Source organism: Lynx rufus, unplaced genomic scaffold (assembly GCF_022079265.1).
Source record: "Lynx rufus isolate CCGP_SWC_20201006 ecotype Redwood Valley unplaced genomic scaffold, mLynRuf1.p SCAF_4, whole genome shotgun sequence".
Taxonomy (NCBI): domain Eukaryota; kingdom Metazoa; phylum Chordata; class Mammalia; order Carnivora; family Felidae; genus Lynx; species Lynx rufus.
This window is the reverse complement of record NW_025814856.1, coordinates 12742726-12768606: the sequence shown is the minus strand read 5'-3', so window position 1 is coordinate 12768606 and position 25881 is coordinate 12742726. Positions and strand designations below refer to the sequence as shown.

General features: G+C 56.1%; 2 protein-coding genes and 1 non-coding gene across 3 annotated transcripts; all 3 read right to left on the bottom strand.

Moving 5' to 3' along the window:
• Positions 1–3448: 3448 nt before the first annotated feature.
• Positions 3449–16272, bottom strand: SLC5A5 (solute carrier family 5 member 5). The gene is made up of 15 exons (XM_047096869.1): positions 15779–16272; positions 14907–14972; positions 14467–14518; positions 14208–14275; positions 13526–13680; positions 12976–13116; positions 12764–12893; positions 11786–11874; positions 11071–11183; positions 10905–10975; positions 10380–10466; positions 10110–10303; positions 6494–6618; positions 5641–5756; positions 3449–4549 (listed from the first exon to the last, which is right to left on the bottom strand). The coding sequence occupies exons 1-15, from the start codon at positions 16133–16135 to the stop codon at positions 4385–4387; spliced, it is 1929 nt and encodes a 642-aa protein (XP_046952825.1). The 5' UTR covers positions 16136–16272; the 3' UTR covers positions 3449–4384.
• Positions 16273–21871: 5599 nt separating this feature from the next.
• RPL18A (ribosomal protein L18a) lies at positions 21872–25259 on the bottom strand. The gene is made up of 5 exons (XM_047096945.1): positions 25191–25259; positions 23712–23891; positions 22953–23082; positions 22251–22360; positions 21872–22029 (listed from the first exon to the last, which is right to left on the bottom strand). The coding sequence occupies exons 1-5, from the start codon at positions 25206–25208 to the stop codon at positions 21937–21939; spliced, it is 531 nt and encodes a 176-aa protein (XP_046952901.1). The 5' UTR covers positions 25209–25259; the 3' UTR covers positions 21872–21936.
• On the bottom strand, positions 22464–22596 carry LOC124525243 (small nucleolar RNA SNORA68). Its single transcript, XR_006965451.1, has one exon. It is a non-coding gene; the product is annotated as a small nucleolar RNA SNORA68 (small nucleolar RNA).
• Positions 25260–25881: the final 622 nt, after the last annotated feature.

The following is a 25881-nucleotide window of genomic DNA, read 5'->3' as shown; positions in this document are numbered from 1 at the left end:
AAATTGAGTGCAGCTGTACTCTAAAGGACACCATACCAGGGGGATGCAGATTTTTTTTTCCCCCTAAAAAGGCAAGGAAAGTTCAGCCTCAGAAAGCCTCACTTACTCAATGGAGAGATGAAAGGAGAAAAATACCAAATGATCATCATCTCACTGGGCTGCAGAAACATTGGATAACATTCAGCAACCACCTCTGATTTTTTTTTTTTTCCAAGTTCTTAGTTGATGGTGACTAGGAAAAAAATTAGTCTGATCAAAGATCATGATTGGAAAGCAATCATCTGCCTTGTGTCGGACGGTGAAACAGAAGAGGTAACCTAGCCCGGGACGAGGCCGGAACGCCCACAGTCATGGCTACTCTTAAATGCTGATGCAGAAGCACTGGCCAAAGTAATAACGTAAGAAAAACAATTGAAACCCGATGATACTGTCATCCACAGAAAATCGGAAAAAAAATCAACAAACAGGGGTTTTGTAGGACAGTAAAATTATTCTGTATGATACTGTAGTGGTGGAGACAGGACACTGCATTTGTCAAAACGTATGGAATATACAACACAAAGAGTAAACTGTGGGCTTCAGTTAATAATAATGTACCAGTACTTTTTTTTTTTTTTTTTAATGTACCAGTACTTGATGAGGGAAACAAAAGCAAGAAAAATGTAGTGGGTTTTTTTTTTTAATATTTATTTTTGGGAAAGAGAGAGCGTGGGTGGGGGAGAGGCAGAGAGAGAGGGAGACACAGAATTTGAAGCAGCCTCCGGGCTCTGAGCTGTCAGCAGAGCCCGACGGCACAAGACTTGAACTCACGAACGGCAAGATTGTGAGCTGAGCCACAGTTGGACGCTTAACCTACTGAGCCACCGAGGCGTCCCTAAAACGTTAATTTTTTACGTTGTCTATATTTTACCACAAAAAAAAAGAAAAGAGGGATGCCTGGGTGGCTCAGTCAGTTAAGCGTCCGACTTCAGCTCAGGTCATGATCTCACAGTCTGTGAGTTCAAGCCCCACGTCAGGCTCTGTGCTGACAGCTCAGAGCCTGGAGCCTGCTTGGGATCCTGTGTCTCCCTCTCTCTCTCTGCCCCTCCCCTGCTCGTACTCTGTTTCTCTCTCTCTCTCTTTCTCTCTCTCTCTTTCTCTCTCTCTCTCAAAAAAATAATAATAAGCATTAAAAAATTTTTTTAATGTATAATTTTGATTGGGGTGCCTGGGTGGCTCAGTCGGTTGAGCGTCTGACTTTGGCTCGGGTCATATCTCGCAGTCCGTGAGTTCGAGCCCCACGTTGGGCTCTGTGCTGACAGCTTGGAGCCTGGAGCCTGCTTCGGATTCTGTGTCTCCCTCACTCCCCGCCCGTCCCCCACTCGTGCCCTGTCTCTCTCTCTGTCAAAAATAAATAAACATTAAAAAAATGTTAATGTATAATTTTGATAAATCAAAACTACAAATTCTGTTCTGCCAAAGGTCATCTTTAGTGACTGAAGAGGCAAGACACAAGCTGGGAGAAAATGTTGGCAATGCACATGGCTAACAAAGGACTTGTATTCAAAATATAAACGGAATCCTTACAATAATAAGAGAATAAACAACGCAGTTAAAAGATGGGCAAAAGGTTTGAATAGCCGCTTGGCCAAAAACACATGGATAAGCAACAAGCACATGAAAAGATGCTCAACACCATTAGTCATTAGAGAAATATAAATCAAGACCGTGGTTGTAGACCACCCGCGAGAATGACCAAAATTAGAAGGATGAACCATACTAAGTGCTGGTGAAGATACGGAACAGTTGGAACTCTTTCCACGTTGTTGGCAGTTCAGCAGTTTCTTTCACACACACTCACCGTAGACTCTGGCCATTTCACTCCTGGGTAGTTAACCAAGAGCGATGAAAGCAGGGTCCACACGAAGGCATGTATGTGAATGTTCACAGCAACTTTATCTGTCACAGCCCCCAGATGGAAACAACCCAAGTGTTCGTTAACTGCATGTGAAACGGAAAGGGAAACTGCGTTTAAAATAGTTGGGAGGCCAGAAGAGGGCGCTCTGACGCCTTACCAACTCATTGTCAATGGCGGCCCTTCAAGGGGAAGAAGCCACCTTGCATTTTCCAGCAGGAAGGAGCTTACTCTACCACCCCTGCAGGAGGAACCGCCAGTGAGAAACCATCACCACCCTGAACCCTCACTTTTCCCCAACCCCTCCCCACTTCCTTCTTTTTCTCTACAAAGTAATGTTCCGCTCCTTTCTTTGTCTTCTAGACTCGGCCACAGCTTGCGAGTCCCGAATTGCAATTCCTCTGCCGTTCCCAAATAAGCCCATTTTGCTGGTAAAATAATGGACTGCTTTGTTTTCAAGGCTGACACGGTGAATGGATGAACGAGCTGTGGCTTGAGCTTCAGCAAAATGAGAAGGAACGAACTCCTGATACATGCAGCCTGGCTGGATCTCGAAAACCTCAGACCAGCTTGTTCTGCCTTAGCCCCTCACGCCTCTTTCACCCCCAAGTTGGTCTGTGCTCTGAGCGAACACCCCCAACCGGTGGAAAGTCCGCTTCCCGTGCTGCTCAGTCATTGGTTTGAAATTTGTAATGGTCCCTTTTAAGTCCAAATCCAAAGGTCTCCGGAAAACAGCCTGTACAGAGGGCCAGGTCTCTGAGGGGTGGAGAGAGACCAGATCTGGAAGCGTGTGTTAATTTCCTGTGGCTGTCATAGCTTAAAATAATAGACATTTATTCTCTCACGGTTCTGGGGGCCAGAAGTCCAAAATCAAGATGTTGGCAGCCTGTGCTCCTTCGGAAGACTCTAGGAGAGAATCCCTCTCTTACCTTTTCCCTGGCTTCCGGTGGTTCCAGCAATCCTTGGTGTCCCTTGCCTGGTAGATGTGTCCATTTCTGTGTCCATCTCTGCCTCGGTGTCCACGTGGCTTTCTCCCTATGTGCCTCTTCTCCTCTTATAAGGACGCAGACATTGGACTGAAGGCCCACCCTAATCCCACCTGTCTTAATCTAACCAGGTACACTTGCCAAGACTCTATTTTCAAACAGGCTCACGTTCTGAGGTTCTGGGTCTTGAATTTTGGGGACACCCTATGGAAACGAGCCGGGGATGCTCCCTTGGGGACCAAAGGAGCCACAGCAGTTGTGTGGGCAGAGGTGAGCGCATCCAGCTTTCAAGAGGCCACAGCCACCCCGAGGCGCAGGTGCAAGGACAGTGTGGAGACTGGCAGGGTCCAGGCACAAAGAGCGGTGAGGAAGGGGTGCTTCAAGAGCAAGTCAGAAGGGGAGAGAAGCTAGGGGTCAGGAAGGGCAGCACAATGCACCCCGATGTGGCAATTATTACCTTGCTCTGTTGCTTTAAATACTCGGGTTTATTCATTCACAGGCTCGGGTCAAGAGACCCTGAGATTCACACTCAGATCTGACGGAGGACAGCGGAGGCAACAGCCAGAATGATTTTTCAGAGAGCAGAGAACATCAAGCATCAAAGTCCGTTTATTTGATGTGCATGGAGTAAGTCTCTAACCAAAGTCAAGAGCATCCCCAGGACGTGGGTTTGCCCAACCTAAGTGACCCTGTTCACCGGTGACAAGTTGGCAATGGAGCGTCAGCGTCACGCAGCTCCCAGGCCTGTCCCTGCCCAGACCCAACTCGCTGTGTGACCTCAGGAAACCCCACTAAGCCTTAGTGTATTCCTCTGGGAAGGGGGCTCATGGTTCTTAGTAGATGCGACGGAGAGTGTCCAAGCGCAAAGAAGAAGATTGAAAACACTATTTCTCTTTTATCCTCCCTTCTTGCTCCCAAGGTCAAGGACCATATGATGTCTGACCCTTCAAAGGGAGGAAAACAGAGAGGTGAAGGAGGAAGAGCTGGTGCCCAACTCTCAATGAATCTCTAGTTTGCTCTGTGACCTTGGTCAAGTTGTTGTCCCTTTCCAGACCTCAGTTTCCCCATCTGTGAAATGGGGTGCAGGGGGTTGTGCCTGAGGACCTTCAAAATCCTTGCTAAGGTTCAGACATGTTCCAGAGAGCCCCGGAGACTTTCTCAGACCCTCATCTTGGGCCTGGAGTTTCCCCGTGTTGTCCAGAGGGGACTCCAACATCTTTCCATTGAATGTGGAGAAAAATCTGGCTTCATTTTGGGGGAGCAGGCAAGGGTGCAGCACCTAAGACTAGGGACTGGCTGGAAGAAGGGGGCTGGATAAAATGACCTCCTAAAGGCAGGGCTTCACCTCTTTCCGTAGGGCGGGACATTCAGTCCCAAACTCATTTGCATAGGACACAGTCCAGCCAATCGGAGCCCGAGGCTATGCTCCTGTGGCCTGGGAGTGGCCCACCCTGAGGTTCCATCCCAGGAACCTGCAGGGTTCAGTGGTCAGTCGCCTGCTGGCTCAGAGGTGGGTCTCCCGAAGGTCCTGGCCATGGTCATGTCCACTGCTGGGGGTCTGGGAGCCGGCTCCCTCCACCTCCTTCTGCCCCAGGAAGAGCGGATGGTCCTCATCACTGGGCAAGAAGTCAGGAGGCCTCTTGGCTCCAGGGGGCAGCTCCTCAGCACCCTGGAGGGGAGAGAGAAGAAATCCCATTCAGAGACCCCATTCTGCTCTGTGTCAGCTCATCCCGCAGATGGGATCACTGAGGGCCTAGAAGGACAGACTTGGGGAGGGTTGCACAACTGTCCCCTTGGTCAGCGCATCAGCCAGTCCTGTCCCTTCTGCCTCCAAAGTCCCCATCCACTTCTCTCCCCCAATGTCCAGGTGACCTATAGTCCAGGCCGTTAAAGCTCGCACGGATGCATACCTCCCTCTCTCTCTCTTTCTGCCTGCTCTCCTTTCAAGAAAATAAATATTTCCCTTCAGCAGCTGGAAGGAGCTTTCAAAACACTCCAGCCAAATCCCTTCCCTCTCCATACCTCCCCCTTTCAAGCTTCTGGCCTCAGCCTTTGCACCTGCTGTGCTCTCCATCAACAATGCCCTCCCCCCAGATCTTCTGCAGGCTGGCTCCGTCTTCCAGGAGGCCACCCTCATCACAGGACCCTGTTTTATTGTCCTCATTACCTGCTGAGATCCTACTCATTTCTCAGTTCAGCTTTCCCCTGCTCCTCCTAGACAGTGGACTCGAACCCCAGCCCAGAATAGGCCTGGGGACACAGCAAGTGCGTAAGAAATGAGAAAATGAAACAGGGATTCCAAAGCAGGGGCAGGTCTGGATCGGGGACAGCATGTTCCAAGTTCAGGGCATTCACATAGTAACCACATGGCTTTGGCTGAAGTTGGTCTACTCCCTGTTGTGTTTCTTATGTGAGATTTTCTCTAAGTTGACTCACTTTTGAATTACGTAATTTTATTTACAGGAGGGACTTTACATCAACACCCTAAAGGCAAACCAGTTTCACCTGCCATAGATTGAAAATAATTGTAAAAATGATACAAGGAAATGAACAGTATGAAATTCTGCTCAGTCTTTGCTAAGGGAATAATAAAAAGTGTTGAAGACACATCAACTCTCAGTGGAGGCTTTCCACTGGAGGTAACAAGAGGTTGAGAAAGTGACTCACCATGTCCCTCCCCTGAATTATGGGCATGCCCAGAGCACCCAAAGTCATTTCACTGCCCTTCCCCCTGCTCTGGGAGCCAGCCCTGTGACTGACCTTCCCCAAGCTGTCATCCAAGGTAGCCACTTCTTCCTTGGGGGCCACCGATGCTGTCTGTCGTGCAAGGTCCCACCACAGCAGCCCAGGACCCAAGGCACTGCGCTTGGTGGGGCCTGAGGGAAATGGGGGCATTTAGTGACAGGGCAATGAGAACTGGAGACCAAGCACAGGGAGGGGGAAGGGAGACACTGATGGGTCCCAATCTCGGGCTCAGTAATGACCCACTGGGTGCCCTGGCAAGCCTCTGCCCTTCTCTGGGCTTCAGTTTTCTCATCTACACAGTGAGGGGATGTAATACATCAGCGGGTGGCTGGGCAGGTCCAGTGTGTGGTTCACTATTTCCCCAGCATCTAGAATGACGCCTGGCACAGAAAAGGGCTCAGTAAAGCCCAGATGAGTGTCAAGTCTGAGACACAGGAAGCAAGAACAGGTACTGTGATCACTATTGGTTTCTCTTGATCTCTCTCCACTTCTCGGTGGCATTCAGAATTCCAGGAGGGACGCGGAGTCGCCAAGGCCCTGATGAGAAGAGATTTCAGCACAATGGACAGCGTCTCAAGCTCCACCCCACGACCTCTAGCAAAGACTTAGTTTTGGAGGCAGAGGAGGGACTAGAGTCAGGTAGAAGGGGGGGAGGGGGTGCCTCAGTTTCTGCCTTTGCAAAATGGGACAAGCCCTGCGAAGTGCGGGGTTGTCCCGAAGACGACACAGCATAAAGGCTGCAGATGCATCCAGCACGCGGTGGCCATTCGGCTGACAGGAATGTCCTTCCTCTTCTCCCTGCCCGGTGGGTCCTGGAGGCAGAGGGATGCGCAAGGTGATCTCGGAGAAGGGCGTGCACCTTGCTTACCTGTCAAGCAGCTGATGAGGGCTCCAAACAGCACAGTGCTCAGCGTTCCCAGGGCACCATAATAAAGATAGGAAATGGCGTAGAAGCTGTCAGCTAAGGCGGGTCGACCCGGGTCCGCTCCGGGGCTGGGGGTGTGAGAGGCAGGCGTGAGTCCAAAAGCCACTCCCAATCTGTTCTAGCCCAGTCTTCCATTACTGCCCACTCAGATGTGTGCAGTGCTCACTTCTCTTTCCCTCCTGCTAACGCACTGCCACCCGCAGGTGTTCTCTACACACAGCCAGAGGGAGCGTTACTAAAAGGTAACTCAGATCACCTCCCGCCACTGCTCCCCACCCTCTGTGGCTCCCTAGGACCCTCAGAATCTACCCAAATTAAACGCTTAGAAGAAAACATAGGTGTGTGCATCTTTGTGACCCTGGATCAGGTCATCGTTTCTTAGCTCTGACACCCAAAGCACAAGCAACCCACGAAAACATAGATAAACTGGACTTCATCGAACCCGGAAACTTTTGTCCATCAAGAGGATGGAAAGACAGCCCACAGAGTGGAAGAAAATATTTGCAAATCATACATCTGATAAGGATCTAGTGTCCCGACTACGTACAGATTTAAAGAACATACAAATTACCACCTGACCATAAAAAAGAAATGACCCACTTAAAAAACAGGCAAAGGGTTCGAATAGGCATTTCTCAAAACAAGGTGTAAAAATGGCTAGTAAGCGGATGAAAATATGATCGATCATTAGTCATTAGGGAAATGCAAATCAAAATTACAATGATTAGGGGGCGGAGAGATGAGCGAAACAGGTGGAGGGGAGAGGGAGGTACAGGCTTCCAGTATATTAAAAACCACTGAGATGTACACTTTTTGTTTTGTTTTGTTTTGGTTTGGCTTTCGTTTTTGCTTTAGGAAGAGAGAGAGAGAGAAAGCACATGAGCAGGGGAGAGGGGCACAGGGAGAAAGAGACAGAGAGAGAGAGAAAATCTCAAGCAGGCTCCACATCACGGGGTTCGATCCCATGACCCTGGGACCTGCGGCACCCAGGTGCCCCAAGTTGTACACTTTAAAAGGGTGAATTTTATGGTATTTGAATTATATGTCAATGTTTATACAACCCTATATTAGTGAGTAATATTAGGAAAATAACTATTATGTTTTAGGTAAAAGAAAGTTTTGATTTATAATCTAAACTTCTATAGTTTATGTTTTTAATTTACTTTTTAGAGATTTTATTTTATTATTTAAAACAAAGTTTTTAAAGCGTATTTATTTTTTGAGAGAGAGAGAGAGAGAGAGACAGCACCAGGTGTGGAGGGGCAGAGAGAGAAGAGAGAATCCCAAGCAGGCTCTGTGCAGTCAGCACAGAGCCCAAAGTGGGGCTCAGTCTCATGAACCATGAGATCGTGACCTGAGCTGAGATCAAGAGTCGGACGCTTAACCGACTGAGCCACCCAGGCGCCCCCAGAGTTTATTTTTAAGTAATCTCTATGCCCAACACGGGGCTTGAACTCATGACCCCAAGGTCAAGAGTTGCTCACATCACCAACGGGAGCCAGCCAGACATGCCCCTAAACTTCGGCAGTTTAAAAATATTCATTAGGGGGGGGCGCCTGGCTGGCTCAGCCAGTAGAACATGTGACTCTTGATCTCAAGGTTGTGAGTGCGAGCCCCATGTTGGGTGTAGAGATGACTTACAAATAAAATCTTTAAAAAAAAACCTGTTAAAAAAATAAAAGTCATCGTTAAATGATACTGCATATCTGCTCTTCTGTGTTCTTTATGAAAGATGAAATAAAGGTTAAAAGACTGACCAAAAAACCCCTACAATGAGATGTCATTTCACACTCACCAGGATGGCTAGAATTTAATTAATTTATTATTTTTTTTAATGTTTATTTATTTTTGGGGCGCCCGGGTGGCTCAGTCGGTTGAGCGGCCGACTTCGGCTCAGGTCATGATCTCACGGTCCGTGAGTTCGAGCCCCGCGTCAGGCTCTGGGCTGATGGCTCGGAGCCTGGAGCCTGTTTCAGATTCTGTGTCTCCCTCTCTCTGCCCCTCCCCCGTTCATGCTCTGTCTCTCTCTGTCTCAAAAATAAATAAACGTTAAAAAAAAAATAAAAAAAAATAAATGTTTATTTATTTTTGAGTGAAAGAGAGCGTGAGTGGGGGAGGCGCGGGGGCGGGGACAGAGGATCTGAGGCCGGCTCTACACTGACAGCGGAGAGCCCGACGCGGGGCTCGAACTCACGAACCGTGAGATCACGCCCCGAGCTGAAGGCGGGTGCCCAACTGACGGAGCCACCCAATCACCCCAGGATTTTAAAGAATGGAAAATAACACGTCTTCTCAAGGATGCGGAGGGATTGGAACCCTCATGCAGCCGCTGTGGGAAACAGTCTGCTGGTTCCTTGAAAAGTCAAACGTAGAATTACTACGTGGGGGTGGGGGTTGGGGTGGGGCGTTCGAGCCCCACCTTGGGCATAGAGATTACTTAAACAAACATTTAAAAAGTAAAACAAAAACAAAAGCATTACTATACGATCAGCAATTCCACTACTAGGTGTAAACCAAGAGAGATGAAAACACATGTCCACACCAAGACTTGCACACAAATGTTCACAGCAGCACTGTTCGCAGTGGCCAAAAAGTGTTAACAACCCAGATGTCCAAGGGATGGGTGGTTAAACAAAATGTGGTCCATCCGTACAGGGAATATTATTCAGCCATAAAAAGGAATCAAGCCCTGATATGCGCTACAATGTGGATAAACCTTGAAAACATAAAAACAAACAAGAACAAAAAACAAAAAAACAACAACTAGGAAACACCGTGCTGAGTCAAAGTAGCCAGACAAAACAGGCCCTGTGTTGGATAATTCCATGTATGAGAAATATCCAAAAAAGGCAGGCCCGTAGCAAAAAGGAGCAGATTAGGGGTGGCCAGGGGCTGGAGGGAGGGGGAAATGGGGAGTGACTGCTAATGGGTACGGGGCTTCCGTTTGAGGTGATGAAGATGTTCTTGACTTAATAGTGACGGCCGTATAACCTTGTGAATCTACTAAAAACCACTTTTAAGTGGTTGATTTTAATTACACCTCAATAATATTTATGATACTAAAGAATCAGACCAAATTCTTCTGGCTGGACCTCATCTCCTAACCTTTCTCCTCCCACTAAATACCCCCCAACCTCACCAAACCTCACCATAGTTGGAAGGCACTAAACTGAGGTGGCCTCAGGGCCTTTGCACTTTCCCTCTCTCCACTGGGAATGTCCTTCCCTCACCTCTTCCCAAGAAGATTCCTTTTTTTTTTTGTTTTAAATGCTTATTTATTTTTGAGAGAGAGTGTGTGAACAGGGGAGGAGCAGAGAGATAGGGAGACACAGAATCCGAAAGCAGGCTCCAGGCTCTGAGCGGTCAGCACAGAGCCCGAAGCGGGGCTGGAACCCACCAACTGTGAGATCATCACCTGAGCCGGAGTCAGACGCTCAACCGCCCCGAGCCACCCGGACGCCCCAACACATTCCTCCTTCTCATTCGGTAACTCATTAAGAGCCCCGCCCCCAGGCACACCCTCTCAGGCCACGCCCACCCTTCAGACCAACCCGCTCACCTGGGGCTCTGGCTGGAGGTGTTGGTGGCCCCGAGCAGGCCCTGGAGGCCGGAGGTGTTGGCGGAGGGCACCGCACAGCCGGCGGCCGATGACGGCAGGACTCCCAAGGACTGGGCGCCGGGCGGGTACAGAGTGGCGCCCACCGCCACCCACAGCGAGAGCGCCAAGCCGGTGGCCAGCCCGGAGAGGACACCCTTGGGGGCAGAGCCTACGTCAGGGGAGAGAAGCCTCTCCCCCTCCCAACCCTGTGCCCCGCCCGCCCCCACTCACCGGAGTGTTGCAGGCAGGGAGAAACATTCCCAGGATGAAGGCTCCAAGGAGGGGGCCGCTGATGACTCCCATTACGGTGAAGGAGCCCTGGGACAGTGGGTGGGGGCGGGGGAGCTGAGGGCAGCGCCACCCCACCTCTCCTGGCGTCAGTCACCCCGCTGGGAAAGCCAGACCTGAGGAATCCCACTGCGGGCCTCGAGAGACCCCTCCCGGCTTCAGTTTCCCCAAAGGGGAGGGGGCTCCCCGTTCCTGCCTCTGTCCCCCACGTGGGAGGCAAAGACCGCTGATTCTCTGTCCTGACAAATTCCGGTCCCGCCTCCAAGCCACCCGCCGCCCACCTCCCACCTCCCACCTCAAGGTGCCACCAGCCAGGTGGCTGGCTGCAGAATGCATCAGGCCGGTGGCATCAGACAGAACCCAGTTCCGCCACAAAAAAAAGCTAGGGCCCTCTGCGGACTTCAGTTCAATGCAGGTGATGCCCCCCTCCTTGCGGGGACGGGGCCGGGCCCGGGAGGGGGGGCTCACCTGGAGGACGCCTCCCCCCAGCAGTGAGGACAGAGCCGCCACGGTGAGACAGGCTGAGCCATAGATGAGTGCTGTAGCGGATGGGGATGTCACCCTCAGCAGGGAGATGCCCCCCTGCCCCGCCCCTGAGTCTCCCCCCTGCACACCCCCCCACCCCGGAACTCACAGAGCCCCTTGGAGATCATCACAAGTCTCCGGGGTGTGATGCTTGGCAGCCGAGGCTTGATGAGGTCCTCCACGGTGACTGCGGCCATGGCATTGATGCTGGTGGATGCGGTGCTGGGGGCGGGGAGGGTGGTCATCAGGTCCCATCGAGGGACTGGCCACACCCCCCCTGGGGGAGGCCCCGGCTGCTCAGGCCATCCGACTTCCCAGGACCCCACCCACCCCAAGGACAGAGGCCTGGGTGACAGAATACCCCAAGGGTGGGGGAGGTGTCTACCGTCCCACCATCCCCGCCCCCAGACCCGAGACACCCCCACGGGCGCAAGGATACCCTTGACCAAAGACACGAAGGACACGAGTTATCGTTACAGAGCCATCAATATTGGGGCACAGAGAACGGGTGCGTGGAGCGGGGGTGTGACAGAAGTCATGCAATATTTGAAAACACCAGAACGTGAGGCCCCCTGAGGGCAGGAGCAGGGGACCACATGGTGACGGCCGTGCCCTGGGATTTAGAACAGCAGTAGCACATAGCAGGTGCTCAATCAACATGTGTTTGGGGGAAGAAGGAAGGAAAGAAGGAAGGGAGAGGGGAGTCAGGTGGGGCCCTGAGCTGCCCGCTGGGGACCAAGCAGGAGCTGTAAATGAAGGACACGCCCAGAACATTCTATCCCACAGGGGCTCAAATGTGGCCGGGGTTGCTCAGGACTGCTCACCTGAGGGTACCACTGTAGGCACAGGCCAGAAAGAGCCCGGGGACTCCTGGCAGGTCCTTGAAGATGTCCAGCACCAGCAGGGGCATGTACTGGGGGGAGGCAGGGGTCGACCTCCAGGACAGCAGCACCCCAAGGCCAGGGGATTCTGTCTGTCTTCACACTGCATATCCCCAGGGCCCAGTGCAGCCCGGGCTCACAGCGGGCACTTGGTGTGTGTTTGCTGATTGACTGCATACACCCGAGGATAGTCACTGAGCCCCCACCGCGCACAGAGCCCTGGGATCCCAGTGAGGCAGAGTCCCGTGTCATCTCCATTTTATTGACAAGGACAGTAAAGCTGACAGGTGCAGTCCTTGCCTGCGGTTGCACAGTCAGGCACCGTCCAGGATCTGACCCCAGGGGAGGACAGCAGGTGGGATAGCCTTCCACCTTCCGCTCACGCTGAACGGACTCTGAACCAGGCATGGGTCCTGGCCCTGGTGCTGCCCCTGACTTGCCTGTGGACCTCGGGCAGTTGCTGCCCGCCTACTCCAGCCTCAGTTTCCCCATCTACAAAGTGGGGGCCGTGACAGCCTTGGCCTCATCGCATGTTGAAGGATTTTATGGGAGACCAACTGCTTGTGAAGGGAACAGCATGAGGCACAGAGTAGGTGCTTGGGACACGAGAGCTGGTGATTATTATTAATCTCAACACCGTCATTTCGTGCTGGACCACGCACGGTCCTATCCCCTTGATATCCCTCGGGGAGTCTGACTCTAAATCTGAATGCGCCCCTCCCCTACTCACACCCTCCCCCCCGCCCCTCCCCCCGCAGCTCCACACTGCCTCATCTTCCCCATTCCTTCCAGATCCTCTTTCCTGCCCCTGGGCTTCTGTGCACGCTCTTCTCTCTTCTACCCTCACCCCCCAGAGTGTAGAAATTCAGAGCGGGGGGTGGGGAGGGTAGGAGTGGCCTAGGAGCCCTGGCCCGGACTTACCTGGTCTGGGGCAGAGATCCGGCCTGCAAGGAGAGGGTCGCAGTCTACATAGATCGTGAACATGATCACGCCACAGCCAGCAGCACTGAACACGATCAGGATCAGGCCCAGCTGGTTGATGAGCAGGGCCCTGTGGGGAGGGGCAGCCTCAGGCAGAGGAGGTGGGCAGCGCGGCCCTGACGCCCCCCACTCGGCCCCTCCGAAACACTCACAGCTTGGCCTGCTTCTCCGTGCGACAGGCCACATAGCGCTGCACCTGTGCTTGGTTGACGCCATACATCGAGAGCCACACCAATGTGCCACCCACCACAAAAGTCCAGAACGTGTAGCGGCTCCGTGGGTCCGGGTTAAAGCTGGAGAAGGGCAGGGCAGGACAGCCATGAGGGAATGCCATACTGACTTCACCCTCTCAAGGGCCCCAGATCGACACTCCGGACCCTATGGGCCTTAAGGGGATTTGCGGGATGGGTTTTGAAGTGTGAGTAGGAGTTTGCCAGATTGAAAATTTATTCGCTTGTTTATTAAGTCGACCACGTATGCATTCAAAAACCATTCTCCCTGTGCCCAGCTGGGACCTCCGAGAGCCTGGAGTCTCCAGTCTGGGCTGGGGGACGTGGTGGGACAGATGGAGGGATGGGGGCTGGGGGAGTATAGAGAGGGGAAACGAAGGGTTTGCCTGGGGGGAGTCTAGGGAGGGGAGCAGGAGGCATTGGTTGGCGTCCCCCCCAGGCAGAGGGACGTCAGCTCCACCGTTCAACTCACTCCATCAGGTTGATCCGGGAGTGGTTCTGGGCGATGTCAAGGACATGCCTGGGCCCACCCACCAGCATGGTGCCGCGGGCCAGGACAACCCAGAAGCCAGTGAGCATCACCACGACCTGAAACACATCGGTCCAGACCACAGCCTTCATGCCGCCCTGCAAGATGTGACAGAGTGGGAGACAGGGGGTCAGACGGGGATCTGCCTGAAGCCAAACCCAGTCTGGCCACCAGCAGGGGCTGGGACCGATGCCCCCCCTCTCTGCCTGTTTCCTCATCGGTAAAACGGTGTTGTTAGGAGGACTTAGTTAATCTGGGGGAAATATTTGGAATAACACCTGGCGCACACAAGTGTTCCGTGCGTGAATGAGTGATGGCTGCCGTTATTATTATGACAACTCCTAGCTGATGCGACCCCCAGAGATGGGAGAGCGACCCAGGGGATCCTGTTGTAGCCCCCGGATCCAGCCCGTCCCGAAGCTGGCCTATCCCTGAACTCTCCGCGATAAGCCTTTCAAATTACTTTTCACTATTAAGATGAGGAAACTGAGGCCCAGCTGCGATGCAGGCTTCCTTGGCAGGAAGGAAAAGGAGGGAGGGGAGGATGCCCTCAGGGTGTCCCCCACCCAGCGGGCATGGAGCCCCTACGTGGGGTGGGGATGGCGGCGGGGAGGGGGGCACTCACCACAGTCGTGTAGAAGGTACAGATGGCTCCGGTGGACAGGAGCGATGCCCAGATGTCCAACCCAGTCACTGTGCAAGGAACCCCCCCACATTAGGCCTCCGGGCAGGGGGGGGACTTGGCCCCAGGGCCTAGGCCCCTCCTCTCTCCAGGATTCTTTCCTTCCAAGCGTCTCCTGGGCTGCTCCTCCCCTTTCCTTTGGTCTAGTCTTGAAGCCCTTGCGCCCTCCCCGTCACCCTCCCCTGACCTCCTAGAATCAAACCTTGATTCAGGATGAGCGCGGGGGCGTAGATCACGATGCCAGTGTACATCATCTGCAAGTAGAGAGCGGGGCCGGGTGAGGCCCACGGAGAGGAGGGGGAAGGAGTAGGAGAGGAGGAGAGCGGTGCCCGAGCTGGCGGCGTCGGGACAGCAGGGGATCAGCAGGTGGGGAGGGGAGGAGGGAGGGCGGATGGGCGGGGCCGGGCCGGGCGGGGGCGGGGCCGGGCCGGGCGCGAAGGGGCGGGGCCAGAGTTTGCGGCCCGGCCTGGGCGGGCCTTCCAGGATCAGGGTGGGACCCGCGCGACCCGGTAGCGATGGATGGGGGGTGGGGGGGTGGGGGGTGGGGCGGGGGGCGTGCTGTGGGCGGGGCCGACGAAGACCGGGACCCCAGCGGGACCGGAGCGGGACCCTGCGGGCGAGGGCAGGACCGAGGCCACTCACTGTGGCCACCAGGTACTGCAGGGTCCCGCAGAGCCGCACAGCGCGGCTGAAGCGCAGCTCCAGGTACTGCAAGGAGGAGCCGAGGCTCGTGGTCACCTGGGCAGGTCCTACCCAGGAGATCGAGGCCTCTGGGGTGCTTCGCCCGCCCTCCCGGCTTCTGCCCTCCCTCCGGAGGCCTTTCTGCTCTCCGCTCGTCCCCGCGGGGGCCCCCGCCAAGCGCACACATTCCGACCGGTCTGCAGACAACCTGTGCGCAAGGCGTGTGCCCGGGAAGCCCGATCCAGCCTAAGCGCTCACGTCCCTCCGCCCCCCACTGGCGGCTAACTGGCCCCCGGGGCGGCGCCGCTCTGAACAAACACGCGAACTGCCCGGCGCCTGTGGCCAACTCTCGTCGGTCGCCCACTGTGGACCGGTCACGATTTTAATCCCTTTACCTGCTGCCCTGAAGGGAGGCCCCCTAATCAGCCCAGTCTGACACTTGGGAAACCCGGGCCGAGGGAGGAGGCAAGTCAGGTTTCGAACCCTGCGCCCGCTGTCCGGCGACGGCTCGGGCGTGCGCACGCCCGGGCATGTGGGGGGCAGGTATGAGCCTTCCCAGACTCCGTGCACATCTGGCTCCGCCTTTCGCGGGCTTCCACCGAGGAGAACCGGGACGGCGGCTCCTCTTCCTCCTTCCTGACCCTCCCCCCACTGCCTGGGGCGACTTCCCAGAACCCTCTCGTAGGGCTGCCTGCCCCCCTTCCTCTCCCCTTTAAAGCACCCGAGAGCCCGCCTGCGGCCCCCTGGGCAGCGCTTCAAAGTCCCAGGGCCTCCCCGCCGCATCCCTGCGTCCTCAGCCGGGCGCGTCCTGCCTCCGGGCCTCCGCCCGGTACCTGGTAGGTGCTGGTGAGGCCCAGGCGGTAGAAGACCGGCAGGAAGAGCACCGCGGTGAGCAGGGAGTTGAGCAACTGGCCCAGGCACATCCAGATGAACTTGAGGCCGTAGCGGTAGGCCTCGGCCGGCACGCCCAGCACCTGCACCGCCGACATGAAGCTGGCGGCCAGCGAGAGGCCGACGGGCAGGGCCGCCAGGCGCCGGCCGCCGGTGAAGAAGTCCTCGGCGCTGCGCTGCCCGCCCCGCGCCAGCCCGACCCACAGCCCGATGCCCGTGGACACCAGCAGCATGAGGGCGAAGACCCCGTAGTCCCAGGGTCCAAACGCGGCCCGCGCCTCGCCCTGGACGGCGGCCATGACGCGCAGGTGCGGGGGGCCAGGCGCGTCCTCGGCCCTTCTAGCCACCCCGCGTGCCCCGGGGAAGGGAAACCGGCAGCGGCCGAGGAGGCAGGGCCGCGTGGACGCGGGACGATGCTCGGCCCCCGCAGCGAGGCCGCACGCCTGTCTCCGTCGCTCCCTGGAGGGAGGCAGCGACCGGGACTCGGGCAGGGGCTCCCTGGGCAAGGAATCTGTGGATCCTCGCGGCGGTCGTCTGCCTCCCCGTCCCTCCTCGGCGTCTACGCGTCTGCCGTCTGTCTGTCCGTCCACCTCGCCTCCCCCTCTCGGCCCGGGGCTGCCCAGCGCAGCGGCGTGTCCCCCGCCCGGCGGCCGTCGGTCCCTCTCCCTGGGGGCTGGGCTCAGCGCTGACCACCGGTGGCCTCCGTGGGGCTTAAAGGGGCAGCTCGCGGCGACCGGCTGTGAATTTATTGGCCTCCCCGGGTGCGCGAAACTCCGCCCCTGGACTCGGGGGCGGGCAGGACCCGCACCCTTTCCGCGCAGGACTGGGTCAGAAAGGCCCATGACCGGCCACGTGGGTGGCTGCTGGGGGAGGCTCCCAAACGCCCCTCTTGCTTTGTGGGACGGTTTCCTCTCACCACGAGCTGATGATGTCTCGCGTCGACAGGTGGAGAAACTGAGGCTCCGAGATGGCATATGTCACTCACCTGAGGCCGGCCACACAGCTGGGAGCAGTGGCCTCCGCATTCAGCTCGCCGCTGTGCTTCCCTCTGTGCCTTAGGCTGAGGGGAGCTCACTCTCCCACGGGACAGGGGTTCACTTTCTGGGTTGTCCTGCCGCTTGAACCCCTCCCCCAACTGGCATCTGGACCCACTCCCTTTCTCCGGAGCCCAGTGGGAGGGCATCACCAAGCCCCAACCTCGGGCTAAGCTGAGTGGGAAACATTGGGGTTCAGGGCTTAAATGCACACACACTTGGGGGAATCTTTGTCATTGGGCCTCAGTTTCGCCATCTGTAAACGGGCATATAACAGCCCCTGCCTCGGAGAAATAAATTGAACTTGCATAATACAAGCCCGGCACAGAGTAAGCACCTCATTCACTCTTTATTCATTTGTGGTTTCCAGCACGGCACCGGCAAGGAGCGACTGTCCTGTGCCAGGCATTAAGTGTATGTATAATGGAGGTCCTGGGGGAGGGGCTGTCCGTGGCCATGAGCCAGAATAAATGGAGGACCCCGACTACTTGGGAGGTAGTATCTGACACGTCCCTATGGCACAGATGAGCGGACCCAGTTTGGGGAGGCGAAGCCCGTTGCCTGGGGTCGTGCCATCAAAGGACGCAGACGCTGTCGTCTTGGGGCCCTTCGCTGGTGGACCAGAGGGACTTTGGCCACTGGAGGCTCGGACCTCGGTGCTTGAGTCCTGACTTGGTCTCCCCAAACTGGGTTCCCTCCTTGCAAAAGCGGGAGGGATCAAAACCGCGGGGTTCTAGGCGAGGGTACCGGAGTCCTCCCCAAGCCTCTGCCGCCCCCTGGTGGTCTCCTCTGGTCGACACACGCCACTCTCGCTTGGTCCAGCATCTCCCCCCCCCTTCATCCCTTCGTGTCCGGCGACGGGGGGGGGGGGTGGGGGGGGGTGGGGACTGCCTTCTCGCTCCCTCTCGGCGAGCGGTGCGGAGCGGACCTGCACCCCGCCCCACGGGACTCCCATTCTGCGGCTGCCACACGGGCATCCGTTGCCCGCTGTCATGCACTCCTCAACGCGGGCCAGGAGGGTGGGGAGGACACCGACTTCCTTTCCTTCCTCCGCGTTCATGCTTTCCAGGCCCGGCCTCGCTGCACCCTCCTGGAAAATCTGGTGGGAAAGAGGAAATCCGGGTGGGGATCCCCGTCCCCAAAAGCCGTGCAAACGGATGCAAATATATGCAAACCTTTGCAGAGCAGGCCAACTAGTCCTCATCGCCAGGGGGGTCCCGGGAGCGGTTACCAGCCCCTGCCGGCCTTTCTCTACTTTCTCTACTGTGAGGTGGGAGGCTACAGACTGACGCTCGGGCTGAGGCGCATTCATTGAGTGCCTACTGTGTGCAGAACTATGCCCCGGCTGCTGGGGGCGCAGCAGCATCCAGGCGGACCCCTACCGCTCACCGGCACAGGGCACTGACCCAGCCAGCAGACGACCGCACATTTCAGAAGCTGACGGGTGACAAGTGTGAAGACAAGTCGGAGACGGAGCCGGCCTGGGGGGCGACTTTATGTGGGGCTTCGGGGAGGGGAGCTCTCTGAGGTGATTGCAGACCTGAAGGCGGGGAACGAGCCAAGCTTGGGGGGTGGGGGGAAGGGCACTTGGGGCAGGGGGAACAGCCAGTGCGAAGGCCCTGAGGTGGAACAAGTGCAATGAGCAGAGTGAGGACAGGGAAAGCCACGAGGGACCTCGAGCCTTGGTGAAGCGTGTGGAATTTACTCTGAGGGCGCTGGCGGGGGGAAGGGGAGGGACCGTGGGCACTGGAGAGTTTGGAGCCAGAGGGACCTAATGAGATTTGTAGATTCTGAAAAGCCCACCGCCACGTCCAATCAAGGCAGCGGCTGTGTGGCGGGGAGAGATGGGTGGATGGGAACGTGTTCTGGGAACCCTGAAGAGGTGTGTAGGACCATCTTCTCGGGGGTTCGGGGAGCAGGGTGGTGAGATTTACCTTCCCGGACTGTCCAGTTCCCATCACAGAACAGGGAGGGGGAAAGCAGGACGCAGCCCGGTGGAGGAGGAGGGGCAGGGAGACTCTGAAGGCTGGGCAGCTGCAGTCTGAGCGCACAAGGGGCTGTCGCACGGGTATCTGTTGTCCCCAACCCTGCCTGCTGCCCAGGCACCCTCAGTGCTCCCACAGCTCCCTGGTTATGAGCTACTGTGGCTCCAGCATGACCTTCTGGCTGGCTGTCTTTGAACTTCTACCTTGCACTCAGTAAAAGCAAACTTTTTTTTATTAACAGTGCTGCGTGCTCTGGGAGATTCCACGATTCCTACGTCCTGAGGACCCCAACAGTTCTAGGATTCCACAATTCTCGGTCTCTCTTGGTTTCAGGATCTGGGTCAGGTCTTCTGGGACCCCCCACTTGTCCCACTTTTGCCTTGGTGCCCACCCTTGTCCCTGATGGTCCCTGACTCAGGAGTGAGGGGCAGCTCGTGAGGTCTCTCCCCCAGGGCTCCCAGCCCAGGAATGACACTTGGCACCTGGACAAACCCAGGGACAGGACCTGGGAGTCTCAGCACCGGAAGCAGGAGAGGCCCACCAGGGCCTTGCGGGTTCCACATTCTTGTCCACCTGAGTTGGCTGGGTGACCCCAAAAGAACCTTCCCCTCCCTGGACCCCAGCCAGCCAGAGGGTTAAAAGTCCAAGAGGCCAGCCCTATCTCATGAGCCTCACAACGAAGGGCCCATCGCCACCTACTCTGGGCTTTCGCTCTGCGTGGTTCCAGCACCTCACCTACCTCTGGAGACTAAGGGCCCAGTTCAGCGGTCTCCACCTCCTGCCAGCGTCCTGCCGGCTGCTCTGTGCAGGGTCTGTGGGGTGGGGACACAGTAGAGGGGTCTGCAGGCAGGAATGAGTAGATGGCCGGGGCTGGGGGGGGGGGGGGTGAACGAAGACATGGAAGTTAGGGAATTGGGGTGCACTCGTCATCTGTTCAAAGGTTCCTCAATAGTGGGACTGACCCCACCATTTGGCTGATTTGGGCAGAGCCCTCCCAGCCAGCCCCCAGGCTGTAACACGGATAGTTTCTCGAGGCCCTGGCCTTCCACTTTCCCAGTGATGCATCCAGTCTCTAGCTCACCTGAACTATCCCCATCCCCACTTCACACAGAACAAAAGCTGAGTGGGTAGTGACTAGCCCCAGGCACAACCATTAGGGCCACCTCAAGACCAAGTCACGATTGACTGAAGGGCTCCAGATTCCAGTCCAAGCAGGACTGGGGCTCCTTCTCCATGTTCTAATCTTGCAGACACAGGGTCAGGTGTCCAAGGCCCTTCCACTTTGCTGCTCAAGTGTGGCTTCTCAATGGCCAAAGAGGGCCGCTGGCGCACCGGCCATCCTGCCTCTATTCCAGCCAGATGGGGACGTCCTGGAAATGGCAGACATCACCACTGCTAGTATCACATGATTACTCCTAGATGAGAAGGCTGGGAAATGGACTTTTTCTTTGTGGGGGGCATCTAGATACAGAGACCCAATTACTGAGGAAGGAGGAGGGGTTTCTGCCCGAAGTCCCAAAAGATTAATGAAATCAACAAGGCAAAAAGTTCAAAAACTCTAGCCTGGCTCCCCAAATATACCTTAAGAAACATGAAGCGCCCTAGAAAAGTATTTGTACCATCTACGAGGAAAAACATGTATTTTTCACATCTTCCACCTACATACATAAAGACCTTTACAAAACAGTAACTTAAAAAATGACCCGCAGTCCCGTAGAGAAATGAGCCGAGACCACACAAGTGATTTTTACTTAAAGAAAAGTGCCCACCTCCTAAGAAAAAAGCAAATTCAAATCCTAAGAAGTGATTTTTCTTTAGCCATCGAAGCACAAAGGCCTGGAGATGGGAAAGAACCACTCGAGAACAGCAGGCAGGGCAGCCGCGAAGGTCTCAGAAGCCTGGCACCCCATCCTCAGGGGTCTTTCCTGTGACAACGGCTGGCTGTGCACAAACCCTGGCTTGGGTGCCGCTCCAAGCATAGGTGCAGTTTGAAAGGACCTGGTCTTCTGGAAACCACTCAGACTGATCATGCCGACTAGCCCCCTCCCCCCAAGTGGGAGGGGGAGGCCGTACCCTCGCCTGGGACACTCCAGCGCAGACTGCTGCCCACACCCCACCCCACGCGGACTTGCCCTGCCTTCTTCTCGCTCCCCGGCTCCCCGGAATAGAAGGATCCTGACTGACCTTTGCCCCCGGTGCCCGTAGTTGCGACTCTCCCCAGTACTGTCAACCGAGTAAATTAAATCTGCTCTGTGCCCTCATCTTCTGAGAACATCAAGGCTCAAAGGGCCGGGGCTGCTCAAGGTCACACACCGAGGACAGATGCCTCCCAAGATCCTTGCTCCTTCCTGGCTGTGTCGGCCTCCTGACGGGCTCAGCCAGGGTGGGATTAGCTTCATGCCTAGAATTCCCCAGGCTGTAAGCGGTTGCCTGGAGACAGATACCCAGTGAGTCCTTCACCTCCTTGGGCAGGATTAGGGTGTCCTTTGAGGGGCCCCCAAGCCAGTGAAGGACAAACTACCACAGCTCACAGCCCTCTCAGGTGCCCCCTCACGTCTGCTCTGAGGATCCCGGAACCAGAGACTAGGGTTCTAAGCCTGGAAGGGAAAACTCGTAGATGGAATGAACCAACCCTAACATCCCGATTCCTTCCAGGCATCCAAGTGCCACAGCTTACCACAGACGTGGGGAGAGTTGAGGCCTGTGCCTCACAAGGCAGGTGGAACAGGTTTAGGGGCCAAACCTTTTGGCCTGCAACACGCTACAAAGCTCACAGCAGAGGGCCAGTCGATGGGGCTGAAAAATGGGCCCTCTGGCTCTAGGACCCGGCCCATGACAGCCCCTTGCTGGATGAAGTCCCAGGGGGTGTGGCCTTCTCATTTCTAGAGCTCCCCTTCTGGAGAAATCAAGTGTCTGGGTCCCATTTCAAGAGAGAAAGACCCCTCCCAGAGCAGAGAACTCACAGCTTGGCTTCGCCCTTTTGAGCTCTGCAGGGTGTACAAAGAATACAAGCGTGTCTGAGCACCCGGGTTTTCCCAAGGAGTTTATTTGGGCGGACCTGGGGCCAGGGAGGCTCTGCATCTAAAAGAAGGTGTTGGGCCTCTTGGTGGTGAAGCGTGGCTTGTGCTGGCGACGCAGGACCCGGTGGGGCAGCGGGAACTTGATCTTGGAGTCCTGTGATAAGGAGAGATGGGTGAGGGGGACGAAGCCTCTTAACCTTTCTTCCAGGGGCCACTGAGGTGTGGCCACCCCCCACCGGGCTCCTGCGTCAAACCCAGTGCCTCCCTGCAGCTCCCAAGGCTGGGGGACAGGGGAGCAGCTAGGCCAGCTCCACGTTCCAGGGGAGACCCCCCCCCTCAGCCCAGCCCACCCAGCAGGGCCCCCAGGGCACTCACGTGGAACTGCTTGACTGCCGGGCGGCGGCACTTGCTGGCTGCGATCTCCTCCACCTTCATGATCTGGATCGAGTGGGCCCGGGCACGGTGCCGGGCACCCATGTCTCGGTCTGCAGGAGGATGAAGGTGAACGTGTGCCGGGGGTCCGCGCACTCCTTAAACCCCCCCGTCAAGTACTGACCCGGAAGGACCCCAACAGGCGTGGGCTACCAGGGTTGTAGAACCTCTCAATTCACTTTGAGGAGCACGGCCACAGCCCCCCAAAGGCGACGAGATCAACTTGCTGTCAGCACCTCTGTTTAAACCGCTATTACAAGAAACAGCAGTTCTTGGGTTGAGGTGCTTCGGTTTTGGCCCCGGCAGGCAACCTGCCCTGGGAGCACTTGGGGCCACTGGCACCACATCCGTTACAGACAGGGCCCCGGCTAGATTCTGGGTGGGAATTATCGCCACACGAGTGATCAACTCCAAAGGTCCCCCTGCTGCCAGGCTCCAGAAAAAGATGCACCCGGAACATCCTTTCCACTCCCGTCCCCTCAGCAAACACAAACACTGCCTCTGCATCCCAACCACCATGCCTGGGACCACCCACTCCCCGTCCTGCCTCAGTCTGAAGGAGTGGGAGGACACAGGCAGATGAGCTGCAGACGCCTGCGGGGTGAGTCTAAAGGAGAAACCCGGTTGTGGCCACCGGAAGCTTACAGCACTGGGTGACGGCACCCGCGGTCGTCAGGTCCCGGTACTCCCGGTACATGTTGTGGGTGCCGCTGCGGGAGTCGTAGCGCAGCCAGATGCCGAAGTTCTTCACCCGCAAGGGGGATTTCTCGAACACCTGCCAAAGGAACTGGCTGAGGCAAGTGTGGTGAGCGGGCTCGAGCCCAACTTCTACTACCATGGCTGATCATCTGCCCCTGCTGCTCCAAGGACAGCCCAGCCCCAGGCCTCTCCTGCGCCTATTTCCGAGTCTTTGAATTTTAAAGTACGCGAGGAAAACCTGCTGTCCTAGGACAAATTCCCACCGTAACAGCCGGGGGCACGCAGGAGTCCAGGCCTGGATACTCCCCCCATGTGGACCACCAGCTCCAGGCTCCTCCCAAACGCCACTCACCCAGGTCTATCTAGACCAAAAACCGGCTGCCACCCTGTGCGGCCATATGACGCAGAGTCCAGTGCCCAACACAGCAAACATGCCCAAGTGACGGCACCTTCGTAGATGAGGCCCAGCAAAGGTGCGGGCCTCAGCCAAGGTGTCGCGGCATGCCAGCCACACCCTCCTGGGCCTTGGGCTCTTTCGTTAGGAAAAGGGCACTGAGGGATCCGTCCCATCCTGACCTAGGGCCTAAACAGCACATACGAACAGGCCAGGGGTTATGAAGTCTGGGAACTCTGTGCAGTGAGGCAGGCCCCCACAGGAACGTGTAAACCCACTCCAGACCTCACCCTGTCTCAGACGCCCCGTACCTGCCCACAGTAGACAATTTCCCCTGAAGACTTCTTCATCTTCTTCAGCTGAGACACAAAGTACCAGAAGCGGGACTTGGCGACAACATGATTAGGTGCGAAGATTCGCATGCGATACAGCGGTGGAGTGCGGCACTTGGGGGTGGGCAGACAGCGCCCCACCACCTTGTACTCTCGCAGCTGAAAGAGAGACAGGGGTGAGATGAGGCCTGACCCAGAGCTCTGAGGCAACCGTGAAGATTACCCTGCTCCCTTTCCCAATACGGAGCAGGAGAGCGAGAAGACTGTCCCCTCCCAGGGCATCCGTGTGGAATCCTGATGAAGGAGCCACGCCACTGTCCCAGCCTTTCCACAACAGGGGTTGAGGGCAGGGAGGATTCACTAAGGTGCCTGTGTACCCTTTGCCTCGGCTCCAGAAAGCTGGGCAGGGCTATCAATCTCACTGTCCTTCCTCCTTCCGTTTACATTCCTGGGAAAAGCTGAAGCCTAGGCCTGCAGCCTCCTAACTCCGTTGCATCTTTGCGGCTCACTACGTCTTCCCAAAGTTCTCTTCCACTCGGGGGCCCAAAGACAGTGACCAGCCTGGGATCCCACAGAACGCTCCAGGCAGAACCAGGAAAAAAAAAAAAAAAAAAAATCCAGTGCCCTCCCCAGCCCTGGACTCTCGGCACCGCTGCCACGGGACCTGCAGCTACCTCAGTTTTCCCAGCAGCAGTCCAAGGGGTTTGGACTTCCCAGTGGAAACTCCCTGTTTACACGGATGCACAGACAAGTATGTCGGCCAAGGCCAAACTCTGCGATATAGTACAAAGGAACGTATCTCTCACGGACTTGCCGTTTTACTTATAGAATAGCCCCAAGTATCGCCAACTCGGCTCATACTCCCACCTCTCAATCTGACTCATCAGCCCCGCGGACCACCCGTTCAGGAAGGGACCGATGCGGCTGGCCTGAGACTGGAGGGCTGTACATGACCCCCTTGGTCCCGGGGACTTGCTCTTCCATCTCTGCACCACAGCGCCCTGATTTCACCTAGCACTTGTCACAGATAAGGCTCGCACTCCCGGTGTCAGCTCGGGTTTATAGTTTTCTTCTACTTCTCACAGCCACGCCGAGAGGAGTAATATTATTGCACCCTCCCACTGGGTCCTCTTCGCCAATGGGAAAACTGAGGCTCGGAGGCTCAACAAGGTCCCGTCGGTCGAGCGTCCAAGTCGCGCAACTTGTCCCTTCCCCCGGAAAGGAGGCCCGGCCTCTTCGGGCCCCGTGATTTCCAAGCGGGCCGGGAGCATGGCATTAGCCTCCCCACGCGGCGCCCGCTATGGCCGCCATGTTGGCTGCACCTGAAGGCAGTGGCGCGCGTGGCGAGGGACGAAGCCGGGCGCACGCTCCCTCTACCCGGCCCACGCCACCTGCCGGGGCCCCGGATTCGTTCCGCACCGCACTCCCCGGCCCCCTGCCCCACCGCGCTCGCCTTACTGTGCCCGAGGCCTTCATGGCGCACCCTCCGCTCTCGCCGCCAGCCAAGAAAGGAAGTGGCCGCCCTCGCGCAGCCGCTCACCAGGACTTCGTTGACGGAAGTCCCGCCTCCCGCAAGCCGCACGCCCATTGGTTTGTTGGCCCGGCGCTCAACCAGATCTGCTTTTTCATTGCCTCCGGATCCACCAACCTCACACAGCCCCGCCTTCGTTCGCAGCTAGACTACAACTCACAGGAGGTAAGTCCACTAGCCCCTCCCCTTCCGCCTTGACCGGTAAGGGAGCCTGGGAGTGCCAGGCACGCTGGGAGTTGTAGGCGGCCTAGGGGTGTCTGGGTGGCAGTCCGAGCGTTCCACTTACCGTGATGCTCTTGTGTGGAATTTGTTTGTTTCTTTCTTTATTTATTCGTTTGTTTTTAGAATTTATGTCTTTACTGCTTTATATTGCATGAAGTAGCTTTTCTAGTGTAACATTTTAATTCTTTTAATTGTTTTTTTTACTATATAATATTTTTTATTATTTTTTTAAGATTTTATTTTTTAAGTAATCTCTGTACTCAAGGTGGGGCTCTAACTCGCAAGCAGGCACCGTGAACGTACTCTGTATATTTTTGTTTTGTTTTTATTTTCCTTTTAACTTTTTTTTTTTTTAAGTTTACGTGTTTATTTAGAGAGAGAGCACGAGCTAGCAGG